The sequence below is a fragment of the Poromitra crassiceps genome, assembly GCF_964638095.1.
Source record: "Poromitra crassiceps genome assembly, chromosome: 30".
In the NCBI taxonomy this organism is placed as follows: Eukaryota; Metazoa; Chordata; class Actinopteri; order Beryciformes; family Melamphaidae; genus Poromitra; species Poromitra crassiceps.
Window position 1 is genome coordinate 6,822,735 of NC_139652.1, and position 20,314 is coordinate 6,843,048.

The 20,314-nt window shown below is 44.9% G+C and overlaps 1 protein-coding gene across 1 annotated transcript in view; it reads left to right on the forward strand.

Annotated features, from left to right (window-relative positions):
- The window catches only part of ankrd26 (ankyrin repeat domain containing 26), a gene marked incomplete at its 5' end in the record, with an annotated part of 57,551 nt that overhangs the window by 18,864 nt on the left and 18,373 nt on the right, over positions 1–20,314 (forward strand). Inside the window, 16 exons of the mRNA XM_083663305.1 lie at positions 709–794; positions 1,268–1,337; positions 1,570–1,614; positions 3,783–4,082; positions 4,189–4,287; positions 5,230–5,306; positions 9,398–9,624; positions 10,430–10,687; positions 12,147–12,177; positions 12,361–12,514; positions 12,889–13,102; positions 14,349–14,532; positions 14,716–14,862; positions 15,910–16,372; positions 18,527–19,032; positions 19,846–19,998. Of these exons, the coding sequence (XP_083519431.1) occupies positions 709–794; positions 1,268–1,337; positions 1,570–1,614; positions 3,783–4,082; positions 4,189–4,287; positions 5,230–5,306; positions 9,398–9,624; positions 10,430–10,687; positions 12,147–12,177; positions 12,361–12,514; positions 12,889–13,102; positions 14,349–14,532; positions 14,716–14,862; positions 15,910–16,372; positions 18,527–19,032; positions 19,846–19,998 (3,014 nt within the window). The remainder of the gene's footprint in view (positions 1–708; positions 795–1,267; positions 1,338–1,569; positions 1,615–3,782; positions 4,083–4,188; positions 4,288–5,229; positions 5,307–9,397; positions 9,625–10,429; positions 10,688–12,146; positions 12,178–12,360; positions 12,515–12,888; positions 13,103–14,348; positions 14,533–14,715; positions 14,863–15,909; positions 16,373–18,526; positions 19,033–19,845; positions 19,999–20,314) is intronic.

The following is a 20,314-nucleotide window of genomic DNA, read 5'->3' on the forward strand; positions in this document are numbered from 1 at the left end:
GAAAGGACAAGCCAGGATGGGTTAAATGCAGAGGACAAATTTCACCGGCCACCATCAGCATGTGTGTGTTTGTGGCCGTCCGTGCATGTGTTGATGTGTAATCGTGTGACAATAAAGACGGGCTTGTCCGTCTGAAATCGTGTTAATCGTGTCGTGTTATTTAGAATCGGGAGAGACCATAGAACATTTCACTCAAAAAAACATCGATTTATTTTATTTTATTTTTTTACATTTTGGTCTGAGTGAAATGTTATGCGGCCTCTTCTGTTTCTAAATATATCTGAACCGTTTGGTTTGAACAAGTAAAACTATTTTTTATACGCATTATACGAAATGTCTATGGGAAAATAAATGGCGGATGAAGATCTCTGGTACACTGCTGAAGCAGGAAGTGACGTTCACTTTGGCTCTCTATACCCAATTTCAGGTCACAAGTTCTGCTTGGCTTTCTTGTGTCCCACTGAAACCAGAACAGGGGGAAACTAAATGCGTGTCCTTTGCCTAATCATGCATCTTCATGCTAATTAACCATGAGCTCAGTTGCATGGGGAAGCTATTCACAGACTACAGTGCTCTCTCTGGCTTCATACAGCAAACTACCATCCAAACTCATTCAATTGCATCAGATCATTGTTCTGTCTTGTCCAGCAGATGTCTCCTGTTGCGTCTCGGCCAAACATATGAGAAACCGTATGTCTCATCTTGCAGGTGTAAAGAACGGTAATGCTGCTCATGGAGGTTGCAACGGCAGTGATTGCAAAGATGTGGATAATGATGCCGCTGCACAGAAAGAGGTATGTTTTCAACAGTTTAGCGCTGTAGAAATTAAATATATTATATATATTAGAGCTGCAACGATTACCGGTAATTGATTAGTCGATCGACAGAAAATTAATCAACAACTATTTTGATAATCGTTTGAGTACAGTTTTAAGAGAAAAGGTTTTTTCTTCTGCTTCTTAAATGTGAATATTTTCTGATTTCTTTACTCCTGTATGACAGTAAACTGATATTATCTTTGAGTTGTGGACAAAACAAGACATTTGAGGGCGTCATCTTGGGCTTTGGGAAACGCCGATCGTCATTTGCTACCATTTTCTGACATTTCATAGACCAAACAACTAATGGATTAATCGAGAAAATAATCGACAGATTAATCGATTATGAAAATAATCTTTAGTTGTAGCCCTAATATATATATTATATTAAATATATGAAGTGGTGGTCCATTTCTCTAACATTGTCGTCCCCCCCACCCCTCTGGCAGACTGAGAAGGCAAAATGGGAACCTCTGTCTGTGTTGAGCAAGCTTGAAGGAGATACTGATCGAAAGACAGGTAAACTGGATCGTTCCTCAGCCTCATGATTCCAAATGTTACAAAAATGATTTCTTTGATGTAGTTATATATATATATATATATATATATATATATATATATACCGGTATATATAACTATATATATATATATATATATATATATATTAGTTATATAGTTTTATATATATAGTTTTATATATTACGGTAGGTCTGTTTCTCTTTAACCGTGGAAATTCATTTCTGTTCAACAGATGTAATGGAAGAGCTTGGTCTGGGTGATGTTGACGATCTTGAAGGTAAGCAAAACTATTTAAATCTCCACATGCACATTTTGGTCAGATTGTATTAATATTAATTCAACATAAAGTGAATGCTCCCAAACCTACACCCGCAATTTAGTGTCCCATGTCCGGGGTAAGACTTACAAGTTTTTGAAGATTGTATACAAACTGGTTCGGTTTTGAAGCACTAAATGAAGTAGTTGACTTACTACAGTACTGTGCTTGTTTCTTCACACTTTTTTGAAGCTCAAAAAGCAGGTCAGTGGCGCACATGGATTTACAATGGATTAGATGATTAGAACCTTTTCTGGGCCTTGCCAGCTATAGGCTGGTTCTTCCTTAAGGGGGTCTCACACCAGACGCGTCGGCCGACACGACATACAGCATACAGCAAAAATTCAAAACCCGTGTTTACAATGAAGGCAGACGGAGGTGCCGGCCTCTTGGAGCGCTGCTCACCGCCACTCTTGTCCACGTTATTGCTACTAGACCCAGAAGAAGACCCACAAATCAAGATTAGATATTGCAATGCATCATTGTGAGCAGAAGTAGCATGCCATAGAGAGAGACATTTTAAAAATAATAACTTGTTTTTATTTTGTCAGCTCACTTTTGTTTTCCATCAAAAAGAAATCATCATCTAGTAAATCAAATAAATGTAGCCTATCCAGTATAACCATTTATCCTCTCTATGAATTGCACTATTGCACAGGTTAATCAATGAAGTAGGTAATTATCCAGAATAGGGATGTCAACGGTTAACCGTTAATCGATTAACCGTCGCTAACGTCGTTGTTCGGTTATTGCTGTCGGTCTATCAGTTAATATTTAAAAAAAAAAAAAAAAAATTTTTTTTTTTTTTTTTTTTTTTTTTTTTTTGTCTATTTACTCAATGAGCTCATGCCCAAACAAGGCGTGTCTATTTAGATGCTGAAATGTTAATGCTTTTTGTGTTAGAAATTCTAACACAAAAAGAATTTGTGTTGAAATGTTGATGCTTTTTGTTAATGCTTGTTAATGCTTTTTGTGTTAGAAATTCTAACACAAAAAGCATTAACATTTCAGCATCTAAATAGACACGTCTTGTTTGGGCATGAGCTCATTGAGTAAATAGACAAAAAAAATTTTTTTTTTTTTTTTTTTAATATTAAAAAATTATGAATTAACCGATAGGTTAATCGATTATTAGCGTCGGTTAATCGAAAGTGAAATTAACCGAAAATTGACATCCCTAATCCAGAATTATACGCCATAAATCACAGATAATTTAATTGCGGGAGTAACTGGATGTACCGGGAAGTTATAACGTTAATCTATTAAAAATATTAACATCTGCTAGCGCCCTCTGTGGGATGTTTCTCGTCTTGTGTGCGACCCCCTTTTAGACACCATTACACACTGCAGTCAGTGCTGAAATCGCTTTACTCCGATCTTCTCCATGACATGATTTAAGCACCTTACCACGTATGCAATGATACATTTTAGGTTGTTGTCCCAGTTGTAATTGAACCCACAACCTTGGTACTGTAGAATGAATACCATGTTTTACTTAAAGGGACACTTTATTGTTTATTGTTTGTTTATTGTTTATTGTGGACACTTCACCGAAAAAAAACAATGCTGATTTATTTCGCACATGATCTCACACATATCGAAAAACTGCCAACAGTTTTGTAGGCATCCATTTAGTTTGACAGTTATTGGGAGTTGATTTGAGTAAAGTTGTGGACCAGTGATGTCGTTCATGCGCAAATGACATCACTGGTCCACGACTGAACTCAAATCAACTCCCAATAACTGTCAAACTAAACAAATTCCTACAAACAGTTTTCGGTTTTTGGATATGTGTGAGAGCAAAATAAATCCGCATTGTTTTTGGGTGAAGTGCTCCTTTAACGCTCATGCGGGTTTTCATTGTGTGTCGCCCCCTCGATAGAGGCCTTCAAACCAAACCTAAAAACCCATTTTTACCTGCTAGCATTTCCCGATTCTAGCTGATTCATGCCTTGGTTTCCCTATGTGTCCCGATGATTGCTGACCAGATGTTGCCTGATGTTTTTTTTGTGTATCTCTAGTCTCTACCCTATGTACAGCACTTTGGTTGACATGTGTCATGTTTAAATGTGCTCTATAAATAAATTTGATTGATTGATTGATTGATTGATTGATTGTTTGTGGCGCAGATGCTTCGGACTGGGATTCAGCCAGTACCGCCAGTAGGAGGACCCTCCCTGGCCGCAGAATGGCCTCCCCTGGATTCGAGGAGGTCCCAGAATGCTCCACTGCATCGATTCAGGAGCAGGAGCAAGAAACCCCCGCAGCAACGCCCCCTACTACACCCCAGAGGAGCGTCAGCTCTGACAAGAGAACGTCAACACTGCCCATCCCACATGGCCTGACCTCTCATTCCCCTCCTCAAACCGTGCCCCATCCCCAACCCCGTGCACGGATGACCGTGCCTCAGAAACCAGAGACCGAAGAAGGTAAGAAAACAACATAAGACTTGACTTCCATGTCTTCTTATTCAGCTCAGTAATTCACACAGTCATTCTCCTCGTCTCACTTTGACTTTCTGTCTCTCTCACTCAGAATCGGATTGGGATTCAGATCATGTGACCTCTTCTTCCAGTCCAGTTAAAACAGACCAGCTGCCAAATCTAGCTGAGCAGCATGCAGTGGTGACACCAGGTAAGATCTAGCTGAGCAGCAGGCAGTGGTGACACCAGGTAAGATCTAGCTGAGCAGCAGGCAGTGGTGACACCAGAGCTGTTTTCCCACATGCGCTTTTTACCGCTAAATGACCGGAACGCGGTCTAATGCCTTCATGTGTGAAAGTTGTTTTTCCGGTATAAGCGCGACCCCGTCGTCGCGGACATTTCACCAGTTTCGAGCCAGTCAGAAGAGCGGTATGCGCGATCAGGGACACAAGTGTAGAACGGGTCCAGTCATTTGCCGGTCCTTCTCTCATGGGCGAGGTGTACACACGTTGCTTAACGTTCACTTCCAGCGTGCATCATCTAATCATTCGCGCACATCAAAGCAAACTACTTCCACATTTCGCTTCATGCATTTGCTTTCTCTACATACATAGGCTACAAGCGTTGGGCGGCTTGCAAGCCACTGCCATTCTCGCTGTGTCTGTCCTGTGTCAGGCTGCTGCGAAGTGCGGAGGACTGAAGGACTGGCCTCTCTCGAGCAGAGAGGGGAGGGGGGAAATCGGCTGTGTTTATTACGCTGGCTTGACGCTGCTCTTAAGTCAAACGAGTGTGATTTATTGTGTGACAAGCGAACTTATTTCACCATCGGAGTTTTGCCGACCCCCAAAATAAGCTCCCCCCCTCCCCCCGCCCCCCAACATACAGGCAATTTCGCTGCTATATTCCCACATGCGAGCGCCCAGGTGTGAAGGGAAATGTCCGATATTGACTTACAGGTAATTTTCCGGTACGCATGTGGGAAAACGGCTCAGGTAAGATCTAGCTGAGCAGCAGGCAGTGGTGACACCAGGTAAGGGAGCTGAGCAGCAGGCAGTCGTGACACCAGGTAAGGGAGCCCATGACGTAAAGCAGGCTTACTTGTCCACACATTCCTTCTTCTGCTCGAGGTGACGCCTGGCTGTCTCCTGTGTAGATTCTCCTGTGCACAAACCTGCACCAGTGGCAAGAAACAGTGCGAGTAATGAAGAGCCGGAACAGCAGCAACAAAACGTGAGTCGTCAGAAAAAATACCCTGCCCCTCCTCTTTCTCACCAGAAAATACCCTGCCCCTCCTCCTCTTTCTCACCAGAAGATACCCTGCCCCTCCTCCTCTTTCTCACCAGAAAATACCCTGCCCCTCCTCTTTCTCACCAGAAAATACCCTGCCCCTCCTCTTTCTCACCAGAAAATACCCTGCCCCTCCTCCTCTTTCTCACCAGAAGATACCCTGCCCCTCCTCCTCTTTCTCACCAGAAAATACCCTGCCCCTCCTCTTTCTCACCAGAAAATACCCTGCCCCTCCTCTTTCTCACCAGAAAATACCCTGCCCCTCCTCCTCTTTCTCACCAGAAGATACCCTGCCCCTCCTCCTCTTTCTCACCAGAAAATACCCTGCCCCTCCTCTTTCTCACCAGAAAATACCCTGCCCCTCCTCTTTCTCACCAGAAAATACCCTGCCCCTCCTCCTCTTTCTCACCAGAAGATACCCTGCCCCTCCTCTTTCTTACCAGAAAATACCCTGCCCCTCCTCTTTCTCACCACATGTGCCTTTTGGCCCAAAACTGTCTGCTCAGCACTCCTGTGCTTTTCCGCTCAGGAGAAATCAGCCCAAATAATAAATCGGTATATTTGGAAGTGTGCCAAGTTACACTGACAAACAATGACCCAAATTGGATCAAATGATCTAGTCTCTGACATGATGAATTTGTGTCTTTTATATTTGTTTGACATTGTGTGAGTCTCTTCCCTTGAGGGTCTTCAAATCCTGAGATGTTCTTTTGACTCGTGTTGTGATCCACCACAGGAGTCAACTTCCACAACTTGTGAAAATGCATGACTTTGAAAACACTACGCAACATCAATCCACATTTATAACATCTGTGGATTTTTATTTCTATACCTGGTGCTCATACTAGAAATTGCTGCAATATACGCATGTGCAACATTGTGATATTCTCCAATACACAAAACATGGTGATATATTAAAACAATTTGGGCTTGGTCTTCCCTGTAGTACTACAGTGGTTATTATTTCCTTGTATTTAAATTGGTGATGTCATAATTAGGAAATCATAGAATCAGATATCACAGTGCTTCCACACTCATTTCAATATATTTGTCTGTATTTTGAAAAGTTAAACCTCTGTATTGCAAAGTCAAACCTTGGTTTGTGCATTTTTTTTGTCTTGTTTCTTTGTGTATTTCTTTGTCTGCTCATGCCATCAAAGGAGAAAGATGATCCTTTAGATACATCAGAGTTAGACCTAAATAACCCGCACCACTCTGGCCTTGTGGGCCCTGAGAGTGGAGAAAACGATGAGTTGAGAGATGAAGTGGCTGATGACATCCCGTGGGAGAGACGTTACGAGAAGCTCTGGGTAGAGGTGGAGAAAAGGGATGTAAAATCCACCTTCAAGAACGTAGCGTGTGAGCTGAAGGAAAAGTTTGGCGAGCTATCTCGCGCAAGCAGGTGCACTGCAGACGACATCGCAGAGGAGGAGCGGGCCACGGCCGAATCTCCCTCTGCAGAAGAGGCGTCAAGCGACGAGGAGGATGGGGAACTCTTTGTGCGCCCCACAGCCAGAGCGAGGAGTGCAGTTCTCCTCCCCATACCCGAGCAGCGGGAGTCAGGACTGGAAGACTCCGTGACGGAGTCGGCGGAGAACTCCCAGTGTGAGGACCCGAGCCAGGCCTGCGAGCCCCCGTGTAGTGAGGGCGGCAAGGCCCATCTCCTAAGTGGTGACGTTCTGGAGGACTGCAGCAGGTCTCCTTCACCGCAGCGCTCTGCGGGAAGCGATGCCACACAGAGAGACCGCAACATGAATCACGCTACGGAGGTTTTCACCGATGGCCGCGTCGAGTCTGTGTCTGCCGATTTCAAATTGAACTCCGACACCAAACCTGAGCCGATCCAGCAACCGCAACCGGAGCTCCCCTCGGGCGGCAGCACTACCGATCGAGATGAAGCGGAGAGGAACTGCGCGAGCTCAGACGAGGATCCCGAAGAGTTCGCTCGATCTCGGCCTCCCTCGCTAAGTACACACATGCTGCACGACGAAGAGTTGGAAGAGGACATGCAAAGGTTTAAGCACGAGGTAGGGATGCTGAGGTTTGTGTTCCTGGACTTGGAGAAAGAGAAGGTCCAACTCCAGAAAGAGGTAGAGGATGGCCGCCCCTTACTCCCATAGTCCCTTCTAGATTGTCTCCGTTTCTCTTCACCCCCCCCACTTCCCCATTTCATAACCTTTGGTGAGTGTGAGGAAAAAGCCCAAACCATGGCCATCAATTGTCACGTCGCTTATTATGTATTGGACGTCAATTTTCCATGTCACAATACACCCAAGTGTAATTTATTTTCGTGTAGAACAGTTTTGCATGTTCCTCCTTCCTCCCTTTGCTACATCACTATTCCTGAATTGTCATACAACCCATCACTTTATAGTCTGTTTGTCTTTAACAATCTGAAAGACCTTACAGAATAAAATGTAACAATTAAGGTTGTCGGCACAACGCTCAGTCCACACTACTGTGTTTGGCATTCCGGGTTGTCCTCCAAAAACACACACAGAAAGTGCAATCTTTGCTCTTCTTTAGTAGTGACTTCTTCTTTAGGAATAGTGATGACTTGTCTTCTTTCTTCCTGCATGGACTCTGCATTAGGGATGTTCATCAGTTATCGAAAATCGATAATTGATCGTTAAGGATTGGAATCGATCATGTGGAATTGTTATCGATTTTGTTATTATTAAAAAATAATAATAATAATTGCGGACTAGGTTTGGGTGGAATTCGTTCCTCCTCGCCCCACTCCATTGCACAGCCGACTAACGTGAGGTGGAGCTTCATATAGTCTCTAGTTTTCTGGCTGGGCACGGGCCTTTGTGCCAACAAAACTGTTTTAAACATGGGGAATTCACACGGGCATGCGCCGGGGACAGCAGAGTGTTGGAGAGGAGACACATTGAAATAAAGAGTTCATTGAGGAGAACACGTCAAAAAAAATATATATATATATTAAAAACATATTATTAATATGATCGATAATCGATAATTGATCGTTAATTTTCCCCGATTTTTGATTATGGAAATTTTTCAAAATGAACATCCCTACTCTGCATTTAGCTTTACTTTACATTCAACAATTCAGTTGCACAAACTCTCCAGCTGATGATGTGGTGTGAAGTTGGTGTGGTAAATGCTACTCTTCTTTACCCTCAAAAGAAGAAGTGCTATTGGACTTTTTGGAACCGTGTGGCAGTTGCTGTATTAGGTTTTGTCTCATGCATGCTGATTTGACATTAGTCTTCATACATGGAGTTGTTGTAATATGACGTTTGTAAAACAATTTGACGTCCATGGAATGAATGGATTTATGTAAAATTAACTTTTGGCCAGCCTTTTGAATGTTTTCTGGGATCAATCGTATCCTGAAACAATTTCAATGGAAAGTATGTTGAATTTCAGCTTTGAAGTCGTTCTTCCTATAGGCCACCATATAGAGTGATCCTTACTAGCAAACCTTAACTAGTTTCTTATAGTCAACAAGATGGACTTTAGAATAGGTGATTTGATACTGTATACAGTAAGAGAACGTCTTACTGGCAATGAACTGATAATACTCTATAATACTCAAAAATGCTTTTTCAAATTAAAATATGAATCCACAAAATCAAAGCCAGAAACTCAGCTTTGCGCAGGACAGCAAGTGTTGCGTTTGCATCTTGTGGTTGAAATCATGTGTTTTGGCATATCTAGATGAAAATGCATTTTGTGTGATTCACAGAATCCTCACAGAATATGTAGTGACTGCTAACACCAGTTTCATTCAATGCTATTTTTGCGAATGTTGGTTATAGTGTGCATAAAAATGCAATGTGGTATGGTGCGTCCTTGCAATCAACGTCAAATAGCATGTCACGTCCAGTAGCCACACTAAGGTGTTAGGTCTCCCGAGGGAGGGGTGGCACACTGAATTATATATGACAAAAGAATACAGGTGCGTGTTCCAAAATGCATTTTGAAAGGCTGGCCCCGACCTGTTTCACTCTGCCTCCATCCCTGAACTTTGATGATGAAACATAATTGGACCCTGGTCTTCTCAGGTGGGCAAAGACAGGACGACGATGACGGCAAAGGAGGTGCAGATGTCCAGCACTTCCTGGGATGCTGGTGGAGCAGAAGTGGACGGAGCAGGAGCGGAGAAACCCGAGACCAGTTTGGGAGGATGGCGAGGAGAGCTGCCGAGTGGAAATGGAGCAACTCAAAGGCAACCGCCGCTCGCAGCCACTGACAGTATCGCCCAAAGACTGGAGTCTACAAGTCCAAAGAGGTACGTCTTGTTTAGTACGGTAGTTGTTTTTCTGTGCCTTTTTAGTTACCTGATATTCTGTTGGTATGTACTAGGGATGCACGATATATCCGCAATCATATCGGTATCGGCCGATGTTAGTCATTTTTTAACATATCGGTATCGGTCCAATGTTGCAATGTTAATATCGGTTATCGGTATCAGCCAAATCCTTCACATTGAGATGAAATAATGCAGTAAATCTATGATTTATGGGCTTTTACAAATGTTTTTGAAATAAAGAAATGTATAACTTTTTGAAATTCAGTGTTTGCATGTGTTTTTCAGTATGTACAAAATTGTATTATCATAGAAATGTGTTTTTATACAGATCATATCGACATCGGTAAATATCGGTTATCGGCCATAACAGCAATCTTAATATCGGTTATCGGCATCGGCCAAAATTTTCATATCGGTGCATCCCTAGTATGTACACCACGTCTTACAGATTGCTTTCAAAAGCTTGACACATCCATGTTGAATACCCTCTGCAATGAGAAACCAGATAATAAACACTTGTTCAGCCACAGGTACTGCTACACCTTGTTTTTAATGCATTGCTTTTTTTTTTTTTTTTTGCCCTATAAACCATTTTGTAACATGCTCTGTAAATAAAGGTTGTTATTCTTGCAGGACACATTTAACAGAGACCAGTCGCACATTATGATTTCTCCCATCCTTATTCTGGGGCCCTGCTTAAATTCCATCTCCCAGGGTAGCCAGGTGTAGGTGTAAACATGTCGTCGGGCTTGTCATTCACCACTAAGTCTATTGCTTTCCGTAGCACCGACACGGTTCCGATGCAGTTACACCTCCCACTCCGGCAGACCTACAATAACGGCAAGCAGGAGAGGCAGGCTGCAGCTGTAGAGGGGACCTCACAGGAGAGGCAGGCTGCAGCTGTAGAGCGGACCCCACAGCTGGAGCTGCTCAGAGGGGCCCGGCGCTGCGGTAGAGCCCCTCAGAACAGCCGCGTTAACGGAGACCCTCTCTCTGTGTTTGACGATAGCACTTTAAGTGAAGTGTCGGACGATGAAGGAAGGTATATTATGCAGTATGCCACTGTTCACTGATCAGCGTCACCTCTCTTACTAACACCGGGTCGTCATCAAGGATTCCCTTTCCCCTTGGTTTTGACTCATTTCTCTCAGCGTAGTTGCATGACTAACCTTTGTGACAAATGGACTAGTATACTGCATTATACCATCACACTTCAGTTGACTTTCCTCCTCCCGCTTAAAGGATCACTCTGCCCATTTTCAGACAACTTTGTATCAATTCAAGGCAGAAACTCCGGTGACGTGTTTTGCGTCATCCGGCAGAGTTTCTACTGGCAAATGAAAGGGGGGGTTCTTAGTCCAGGCAACATGAAGGGAAGTATTGTTCATGTCCAAAAGTGTTTTTTTCAGTCAGAACGCTATGGAAATCATGTTGAGAGCGCTTCCATTGTGCACAAAACACAGCGCACGGAGCCTTTTCTTTGCGCTCCGTTTGTTTTCCCCTGTAGTCGCGTGCAGTACAGATCAGAACACAACGACCACAAGGACCGGTAGCCAGCTGGTTTTGTCTGTTTGATGTTGTTCACTGTCAACATGAAAGCCAGATTATTGCCCATTCTGGCAGCAGCAGAGGTTGAGGATCCCTCTGGGAGGGGAAAAGGTAGGAAGAGTGAAAAAGACGATCAGGGCGCTTTTCCTCTAATGTTCAACTTTTTTCAGCTTTAAAACGCCCACAGCGCTCCTCCAAAAACAACAACGCTTAAACGCCAGTTGCGTTCATTAAAAGAGGAGCACGTCTAGCGTGTCCTTACATAGAGAATTAATTGCAGAAAGACGCTGGCAGCTCCAAAAACGCTTTTGGTCTGAATGTCCCCTAACACTGCATAACACTGACATTGTAAGGCGGCGTTCACACCCAAAGCGCTTTTTTTCAGTAAAACGCTATGGAAATCATGTTGGGAGCGCTTCCATTGTGCACAAAACACAGCGCACGGAGCGTTTTTTGTTTTTCCCCTGTAGTCGCGTGCAGTACAGATCAGAACACAACGACCACAAGGACGGTAGCCAGCTGGTTTTGTCTGTTTGATGTTGTTCACTGTCAACATGAAAGCCAGATTATTGCCCATTCTGGCAGCAGCGGAGGTTGAAGAGGAGAAAATGTAGGAGGAGTAAAAACACGAGCAGCGCGCTTTTCCTCCAAATGTTCAACTTTTCTCAGCTTAAAAACGCCCAGAGCGCTCCGCCAAAAAAACGAGACGCCACCAGTGCTAAACGCCAGGTGCGTTTAGCACGTTTAGTGCGTCCTTACATAGAGAATGAATTTCAGAAAGACGCTGGCAGCTCCAAAAACACTTTTGGTCTGAATCTCCCCTAATTAGACAAATCTGGTTGAAAAATGGCAAACTGACCCTTTAAAAATACAGAGCTTGACAACAAAGCATGTGACATGAGTTTCCTAAATAAGCCCTGTTCTTCTTCTGTGTTTTTTGTGGCCTCCTGCAGCGTACCATCTAAAGCTCAGCAGAGAGACCAGGTAAAACTCTGCCAGGGTCACTTTCTCAATTAACTTCCTCGGTTGAGTTATAGTCAATTGTAATTTTCACTTACTGCCTGAGTTTAAATGTACATCCAACAGTTTTCTAGGCTTATGTCTTAATACGATATACCGTGTGTGAGCAACAAAATGATTTTGATGCATGAATTGATTTGTGTCCAGATTCAGACCCCTGCGGAAATGGAAATGGAAATGGCAGAAGACTTTGATGAGCTTACTCAGTCTTCAGACACGCCCACAGATGACATAGACTCTCCCACCGCAGGGTATCGCCACGCCTCCGTGCTCATCCAGAACCTGGACTCTGCCACCTTAGGTACTGATACAACACAATCACACTCAAACTGCAGTTCGCTGACGAGGGATGGTCCAGAATCGTCAATGAATCCAGCTTAGACTGATTAGATTCACCCCAGTCTCTTATTGCTAATGGAAAATCATACCATTCATGTTCTTTTTCATAGGACAAAGCAAAGACAGAGGTTACCCTTAATATGTTTTATTTGAGCCATTTTGGCAGTCACACTTTAAGCATATAAGATAAAAAATGGGTTTACTCCATTTTAAAATGCTAAAAAAATAAATAAATAAAAGTCCAGGCCTGATCTCACAGGCGTATTCAGAGGCTAATGTGAATGTCTGTGTGCCCAGAGGCCACCCTTGCTGACTCTCCCATATGATCTCCGTCAGACTCCAGAAGCATGGTGAAGCTGCAGAACATCTTCCACGAGTACGAGCGCTCCATCCAGAAGGCGAGGAGCCGCCACGGCCACCTGGCAGACAAGGTGAGCCAGCTGGACATGGAACGCACGGAGTTGAAGAGCTCTCTGGAGGAAGTGAAAGACGTCAAGTCTGCCCTGGAGCGCCACCAGCTGGAACTGCAGACTGAAGTCACTAACCTCAAGTGAGAAACATTTCTCAATCTGACCAACAGCAACAACAACAAAATGATCCACAGCTGTTGTCCTTTTCCTTTTGCTCTTGGCGGCTCTCTCTCACCTGGACTTGGCCTCTCTGCCTCAGGCTTTTCTCTCCTTATTTAATAGTTAGTTTTGTCTTTTCTTTTTGCAATTCTCTATCCTTGTCTTGTTGATATTGGTACAAAGAGGGATGATATGATTTATAGCCGGGTACAACCATTCTGATCACATGATATGACCTCACATTCTGATTGGCTATACGTACAGTATCAGTATCAGTCAGGGCTTCCAGCCGCCAGCATTGATTTCCTGAAATGACTAATCCTATAATAAGAATGAGAAGTGTGTGTGTGTGTGTGTGTGTGTGTGTGTGCGCGTGCGTGTGTGTGTGCACGTGCGCGTGTTTGTGTGTGTGTGTGTGCGTTTGTGTGCGTGCGCGCACACGTGCGCGTGTGTTTGTGTGTGCGCACGCGCGCGCGCGCGCGCGTGTGTGTGTGTGTGTGTGTGTGTGTGTGTGTGTGTGCGTGTTTGTGTGCGTGCGTGTGCTTGTGTGTGTGTGCGCACGTGTTTGTGTGTGTGTGTGTGTGCGCGTGCGTATGTGTGTGTGTGTGTGTGAGTGAGCGTTTTAGGTGCGATCGGGCTGAAACTTTCAGGGGGTGTAATGAGCACCCGTGCGGGTGACCTGACGGAGCCGGATTTTTTAATTAGGGGATTTCCCTAATTACCTAATGATGTGATGTCATCAGTGATGTCATCCTTCTTGGCTGAGGGCGATACCCTAGTTGAACTAATAGCCCTAACCGGGCCAATCAGGGGCTGCATTGTAGTTGATGATGTACCCGGGCCAATCGGCATGCTGGCAAAACATAAGTGGCATCTCCCGAAGCAACAAAGCGGTAACGTTAATGTTAGTAGAGTAAACGCAGCCATAAGTGCAGTTATTGCAGAAATAGACTCAAAAACAACAATTAAACAAGAACAAGAGCATGCACTTGCGGACTTCGCCGTTCTTCCTACTGGATTTGGATTTGGATTTGACTGGATCCCAATGAATGGCTGAAGGAGTTGGTCTGTCAGGGCAAAAGTACTGCCCACAGAGATCCATGTGGGCGGCTGGAAGTCCAGACTGATCCATGGAGCTAAACAGGAAGTGAGGTCACATGAGCAGGATGGTTTTACCAGGCGAGGTGATTTATTGGTTTGAAAATGCTGTCCTTCACTTGATATTAGATTTCATCTGAAACAAGAGCAAGAGAACCGTCGCAATGCCACCATGATGTACAACACCACCAGGGAGAAGCTGAAGAGGACGGAGGAGCAGCAGCAGCTGGAGGTGGAGGAGAGACAGAGGGTGGAGCTCACCCTCAGGAACTTGGAGTTGGAGATGCGAACACTGGTCAACAACATGAAACAGGTAATGCAATAGTTTTGGACATCGCATCACAGTTGCAAAGAAACTTTTTATACGGGTAGAAGAATCATTTTATGAAATCTGATTGGAATTCATGCCCAAGCGATGAGGGATGCAACACTGTGTGAGTAGGTGGCCGGCTGTCGGCTGGCGCATTGATCAATGTTCTGAATGTCAACCGCCCAGCTGGAGGACGACCACAGTGAGACCCAGAGGCTGCTGGCTCAGGAGCGCAGTGCACGAACCCTGCAGGAGAACCTGCTCAACAACCACCTCCGCAAGCAGCAGGAGATCGAGGAGGAGAACAGGAGGAACATCAGCAAGAGCAACGAGGTAATCCTCACAGAGTTTGAGCCGTCATTCTTCACCATATTGTTAAACTTTATGAGTTGGCTATTTTGGTCATATTTTACACCTGCTGAAACCGTGATTCTATACAGGTCTGGAGTGTCTGGAAATGTGCAAAAAAAAAAAACTAGTTAGTTAATTATAGGTCATGACAAGTTTGGAAGAGAAATATTATGGTCTCAATCTTATTCTATAATAATAATATTATAGAATAATAATATTATAGAATTATATAATATAATATTTTATAATAATCTATAATAGAGCAGGGGTTCTCAAAAGTTGAATGACTGAGGACCAATTTAGGGACCCAAAATTGGATTGAGGCGGCCCAAGAAAAAAACGGAACACAGAATAATTCTAAAACAAATCTTTTCTTTAATAATCTATTCTAAACTAAAGGTCATGCCAAATGTGAATCATATGAGAAATGTATATTGTGTTTTCTAGAGGGGGAGGTTCCCATTTGTCCATTTGTAGATGTTTTAACATACACAACACAGACACACAACACACACAACACACACACACACACATACACACACACACACACAACACACACCTTACCTTCCAACATGAGGCTTTGAAATAGAGGACCCCTTTGAAAAACATTTTCCCCTCTGTTGGAGCGTTATTTAGCCACCTTCCTGACAAGCTAGCTTGACATGGAAGGACAACAATGGATGCTTTAGGTCTTGTAGTTTCATATGATAGCAGAAGCTTCACTCTGGCGTTAAAACTGAGCCTCTGAAATAAAGTCAAGCTATCGAGAATCAAAAAACAAGTACCATCATGTCACCTAACTCACCGTGGGCCACCAGAAACGTTCCAGAGGGCCGCAATTGGCCCGCAGGCCGCACTTTGAGAACCCCTGTTATAGAGGCTGGTGTAAATTATACTGAACACCAAGCCAGAAAAATAAATGAAGCTGTGGAAGGGGGGGGGGATTAATTTTGAAATCTAAATGGCCCAATAACCCTGTGGCCATGAGCCAAATCATTGATCAGCTGAATGTGTCTTGTCTCCACACAGGCCTTGTCTCAGCTCACTGAGGCCAGTGACCGGGAGAAGGAGCTGCTCCAGCAGGTCGTGACCTTCCAGGAGGAGCTGAGCATCCTGAGGACTGAGCTCGAGCACTCGCGCGCCAACGGCCACCTGAAGGAGAGCCACCTCGCCGAGGAGAGCGAGGCCCTCAGGGAGCAGCTGGAAGACGCCCGTCGAGACCTCAAACTCAACACTGAGCTCCTGACGCAAACCGTCTTCCAGTACAACGGCCAGCTGGCCGCCCTGAAGTCCGAGGCGAACGCGACCGCCAGCCGCCTGGAGAGCGAGCGGCAGGCCCGCGACGCGCTGGAGGCGGAGGTGGAGTCCACCCGTAACCGCCTGGCCGGGGCTCTGCAGGAGGCCGAGCGCTGCCAGGCGGCCCTCGCGGGCACGGAGAAAGCGCTGCTGCGGGAGAAAGAGGAGTACCAGCGTCTTAAAGACAAACACACAGGTGAACGGCGGTGGGAATATTTCACCATACGCAGTCCCAATATCCAGTATCATTGTGTTTGCGCGGTAATTTTGTGATACAATTAGTGTGGTAAACTGACACTGTAAATCTAAAAAAAAAAAGAAAAGAAAAAAGTAACACTTTATTTGGATAGTCCGCCTACAGAGTATTTGTAACATTTCAACCGCTTATTAGTTGACGTTCAACAATTCAACTGTTTAACAGATGTTCAACAGTTTATCTATAGAGTCTATGTGACAATTCATGAACATACCTACATGTTACACTAGGTGCAGGTGTGTGAAACGGGAGGAAGCAAACAGAATCTCTTAATTCAATCTCAACTATAAGCTGTTAAAACAACATCAACAGACAAAGCAAAACAGTTCAATTCGTTAAAGGGATAGTTCTGATTTTTTGATTTTTTTTTTTTAAATGGAGAGTCTCCATTTCTCCAAACTGGGACGGCGCCAGCGACATTCTACTGCATGTAGTACACTGACTATGCCAGTGCCTCATCACATCTGTCTTACTGCTTGACTAGCTGGGCTCAGGCCTCCTGTACAGCACTCAAACCTTCACAGTCGGTATACCACCAGGCTCTTAAAGTGCTTGACAGGAGGCCAAACACCCATCATCACTGTCATTGCCTAAGAAATCAAAATGTACTGAGGTGGGATTATTTCATTAAAATCACAAACGCCAGTCTTGTTGATAAGATTCTGCATGGCTTGGCCCCTCCCCCCCTTAGTTCTTTTGTTAAGCAAAAAACAATGGATAACAGACGCACCAGGTCTGTGGCAAGAGGCGATTGTTTAATTCCTATGAGGAGCTCTGCCTTCGGACAGGCAGCCTTTTCAGTGAGAGCAGCTCACACATGGAACAGCCTTTTCAGTGAGAGCAGCTCACACATGGAACAGTCTTTTCAGTGAGAGCAGCTCACACATGGAACAGTCTTTTCAGTGAGAGCAGCTCACACATGGAACAGCCTTTTCAGTGAGAGCAGCTCACACATGGAACAGCCTTTTCAGTGAGAGCAGCTCACACATGGAACAGCCTTTTCAGTGAGAGCAGCTCACACATGGAACAGCCTTTTCAGTGAGAGCAGCTCACACATGGAACAGCCTTTTCAGTGAGAGCAGCTCACACATGGAACAGCCTTTTCAGTGAGAGCAGCTCACACATGGAACAGCCTTTTCAGTGAGAGCAGCTCACACATGGAACAGTCTTTTCAGTGAGAGCAGCTCACACATGGAACAGCCTTTTCAGTGAGAGCAGCTCACACATGGAACAGCCTTTTCAGTGAGAGCAGCTCACACATGGAACAGCCTTTTCAGTGAGAGCAGCTCACACATGGAACAGTCTCCCACTACAGGTTAGAGACTGTGACACTTACCGCTCCTTTAAAGTCAACCTCAAATCTTGGTTGAGAGACAATCAAGTGTGTGACCATACCGTGTAACATGACGTGTTTTGATTTATGTTTTTATGTATTATTCCTTATTGTATATGTATTTTATGTTATTGTATGTGATGTGGCACTATAGGTACAGTATTGCTGTTCCCGTTTGAATGTACTTTTTGTTTGAGCAGTTTTTACCATCTCACTGCCCAGGGACTACGGTTGAAAATTAGCCAAGCTGGCTAAACTGGCGCATTTACAGAAATGTTTATTAATGTGCACTGTCCCTGTAATTTTAAACTCAATAAATGAAAATGAAATGAAACCCCACATCAAAAAAATCCGAACTATCCCGTTAAATGTCAACTAATAAGCTGTTGAAACATTACAAGTACTCTGGTGTAGAGACTCTGTAGGCGGACTATCCAAATAAAGTGTTAGAAAATAATCATAATAATAATAATGTATTTGTCGAAGTCAAACCTATTAGACTTTAGAGCAGTGATACTCAACCCGAGGCTCTAGAGCCACATGCGGCTCCTTTATGGGTAGTTGTGGCTCTTTGTTTTAAGTCCTACTTAAAATAAATGAATAAAAATCGAATAAAATATTGGGAGGATTGTTTGGATTGTGGCTCTTTCAAAGCTTTAGTAACTAAAGCACAAACTAAAGTTTAGTTTGTGTCAGTGTGGCTCCTGAGTAGGACAAGGTTGAGTCCCACTGCTTTAGAGCATTTCTCCTGACCTCTACAGGTGATGGGGCCAGTCAGCGTGAGGCGGTCAGCGGCCTGTCCCAGAAGCTGTCCAAAGCAGAGGCACGATCAAACAGCATGGAGAACGAGCTCCACCGCGCCACGCTGCAGCTGACCGAGAGAGGCCTCCTGCTGGAGGTCCTGCAGCGGGAGAAGGACCAGGCGGCCGCACGCGCCAAGGAGCTGGACGCCACGCTGCAGACCCAGAGGGAGCAGGGCAGTCGGGCCGGAGCCCGCCAGGAGGCCACCCAGGAGCGGCTGGCCCAGGCTCAGAGCGAGGCCATGCTACTGCGGCAGCAGCTGGAGGAGTCGCAGAACAAAGGCGTGGCGAAGGAGCGCGCCGTGACAGACGCCCAGGAGCGCTTCAGCGACATCCTGTCCAAGCTGCGCTCCGACTGCGAGGAGAGGGTGCTCCTGGTGGAGGAAAGGAGCAAGGAGCTCGCCAGCAAGGCGGCCGATCTCAGAGAGCAGGTCTACAAGTTAGAAGAGGAGAAGAACGAACGAGAGGTAAGAGGACGACACGACCTCTCCCTCCAGCCCCACCTGTAGGCTTTCTTCCATAGGACACCTCCCAGAGTTCAGGATCTCTCTCATTTCTTTTTTTGTTCAAAGTTTTTTTATTCGTTTTCAGTATATCATACAAAATACAAAATACAGATTTAAATACACTTGACACTTTTAAACAAAAACCCATCCCACGAGAACCCCTAGCCTATTACACCACATACATCATGTCATACATCACAGTATATCAATACACAAAGACACAGAAGAAAAAGAAAGAAAAGAAAAAACACACAACAACAACAACAAAAACAGATTAATGAAAATAAATATGAGAGAGGGGGGGGGGGTAAATCTATACATTTGAAATGCTTGAAGCGTCCATTTTCTCTACCTGGTCCAGGACTGGCTGCCAGATGGTATAAAAGACGAGAGCACAACCCCTTGTAGCGTATCAGATTTTTTCTAGGGTCAGATGATACATAAGATCTCTGACCCAGTGATTGAAGGTTGGAGGAAACTTGTCTTTCCATTTAAGGAGTACAAGTCTTCTAGCCAGAAGTGTACCAAACGCTATCATCTTTTTACTGCATTGGTTGAGGGAGAGATCATGCGGGACCACACCAAAGATTGCAATTATGGCAAGAGGTTCAATGGATATTTCCAGTATATCAGAAAAAAATTGAAATATGGAATGCCAAAAATCTACTAATTTTGGGCAAAGCCAAAACATATGTGATAAAGTGGCTGGGGTTGTTTAGGATCTCTCTCATTTCTAACCTCCACACGCTCTCTCTGAATTGTGTGTGATCACAGAGCGGTCTGAGGCAGCTGCAGCAGGAGCTCGCCGACTCACTGAAGAAGCTGTCGATGAGCGAGGCCTCCCTGGAGGTCAACACACGCTACCGCAGTGACCTGGAGGAGGAGAAGGCTCGGCTCCTCAAGGACATGGATAGACTTCGAGGGAAGGTAAAGAAAGGGGACAGTGCCACCTTGTGGCTGTGTGCTCTTTACCCCGGTCTGATGTTTCGAAAATGAGTTTCAATCAAGCACCTTAACGCTGTGCTGTGCACAGCGTGATACAGGCACGATTGGCTGTGTCTGCGGGTGGGACGCCGGATCGTGGGGTACGAGTCCCGGTCGCTGCACTAGCGCCTCCTCTGGTCGGTCGGGGGCGCCTGTTCTGGGCGGAAGGGAACTGGTGGGAATAGCGTGATCCGCCCACGTGCTACGACGTCCTGCCAGTCGAGCTCCCCTCTGCGAAGCGGCTGGCAACTGCGCATGT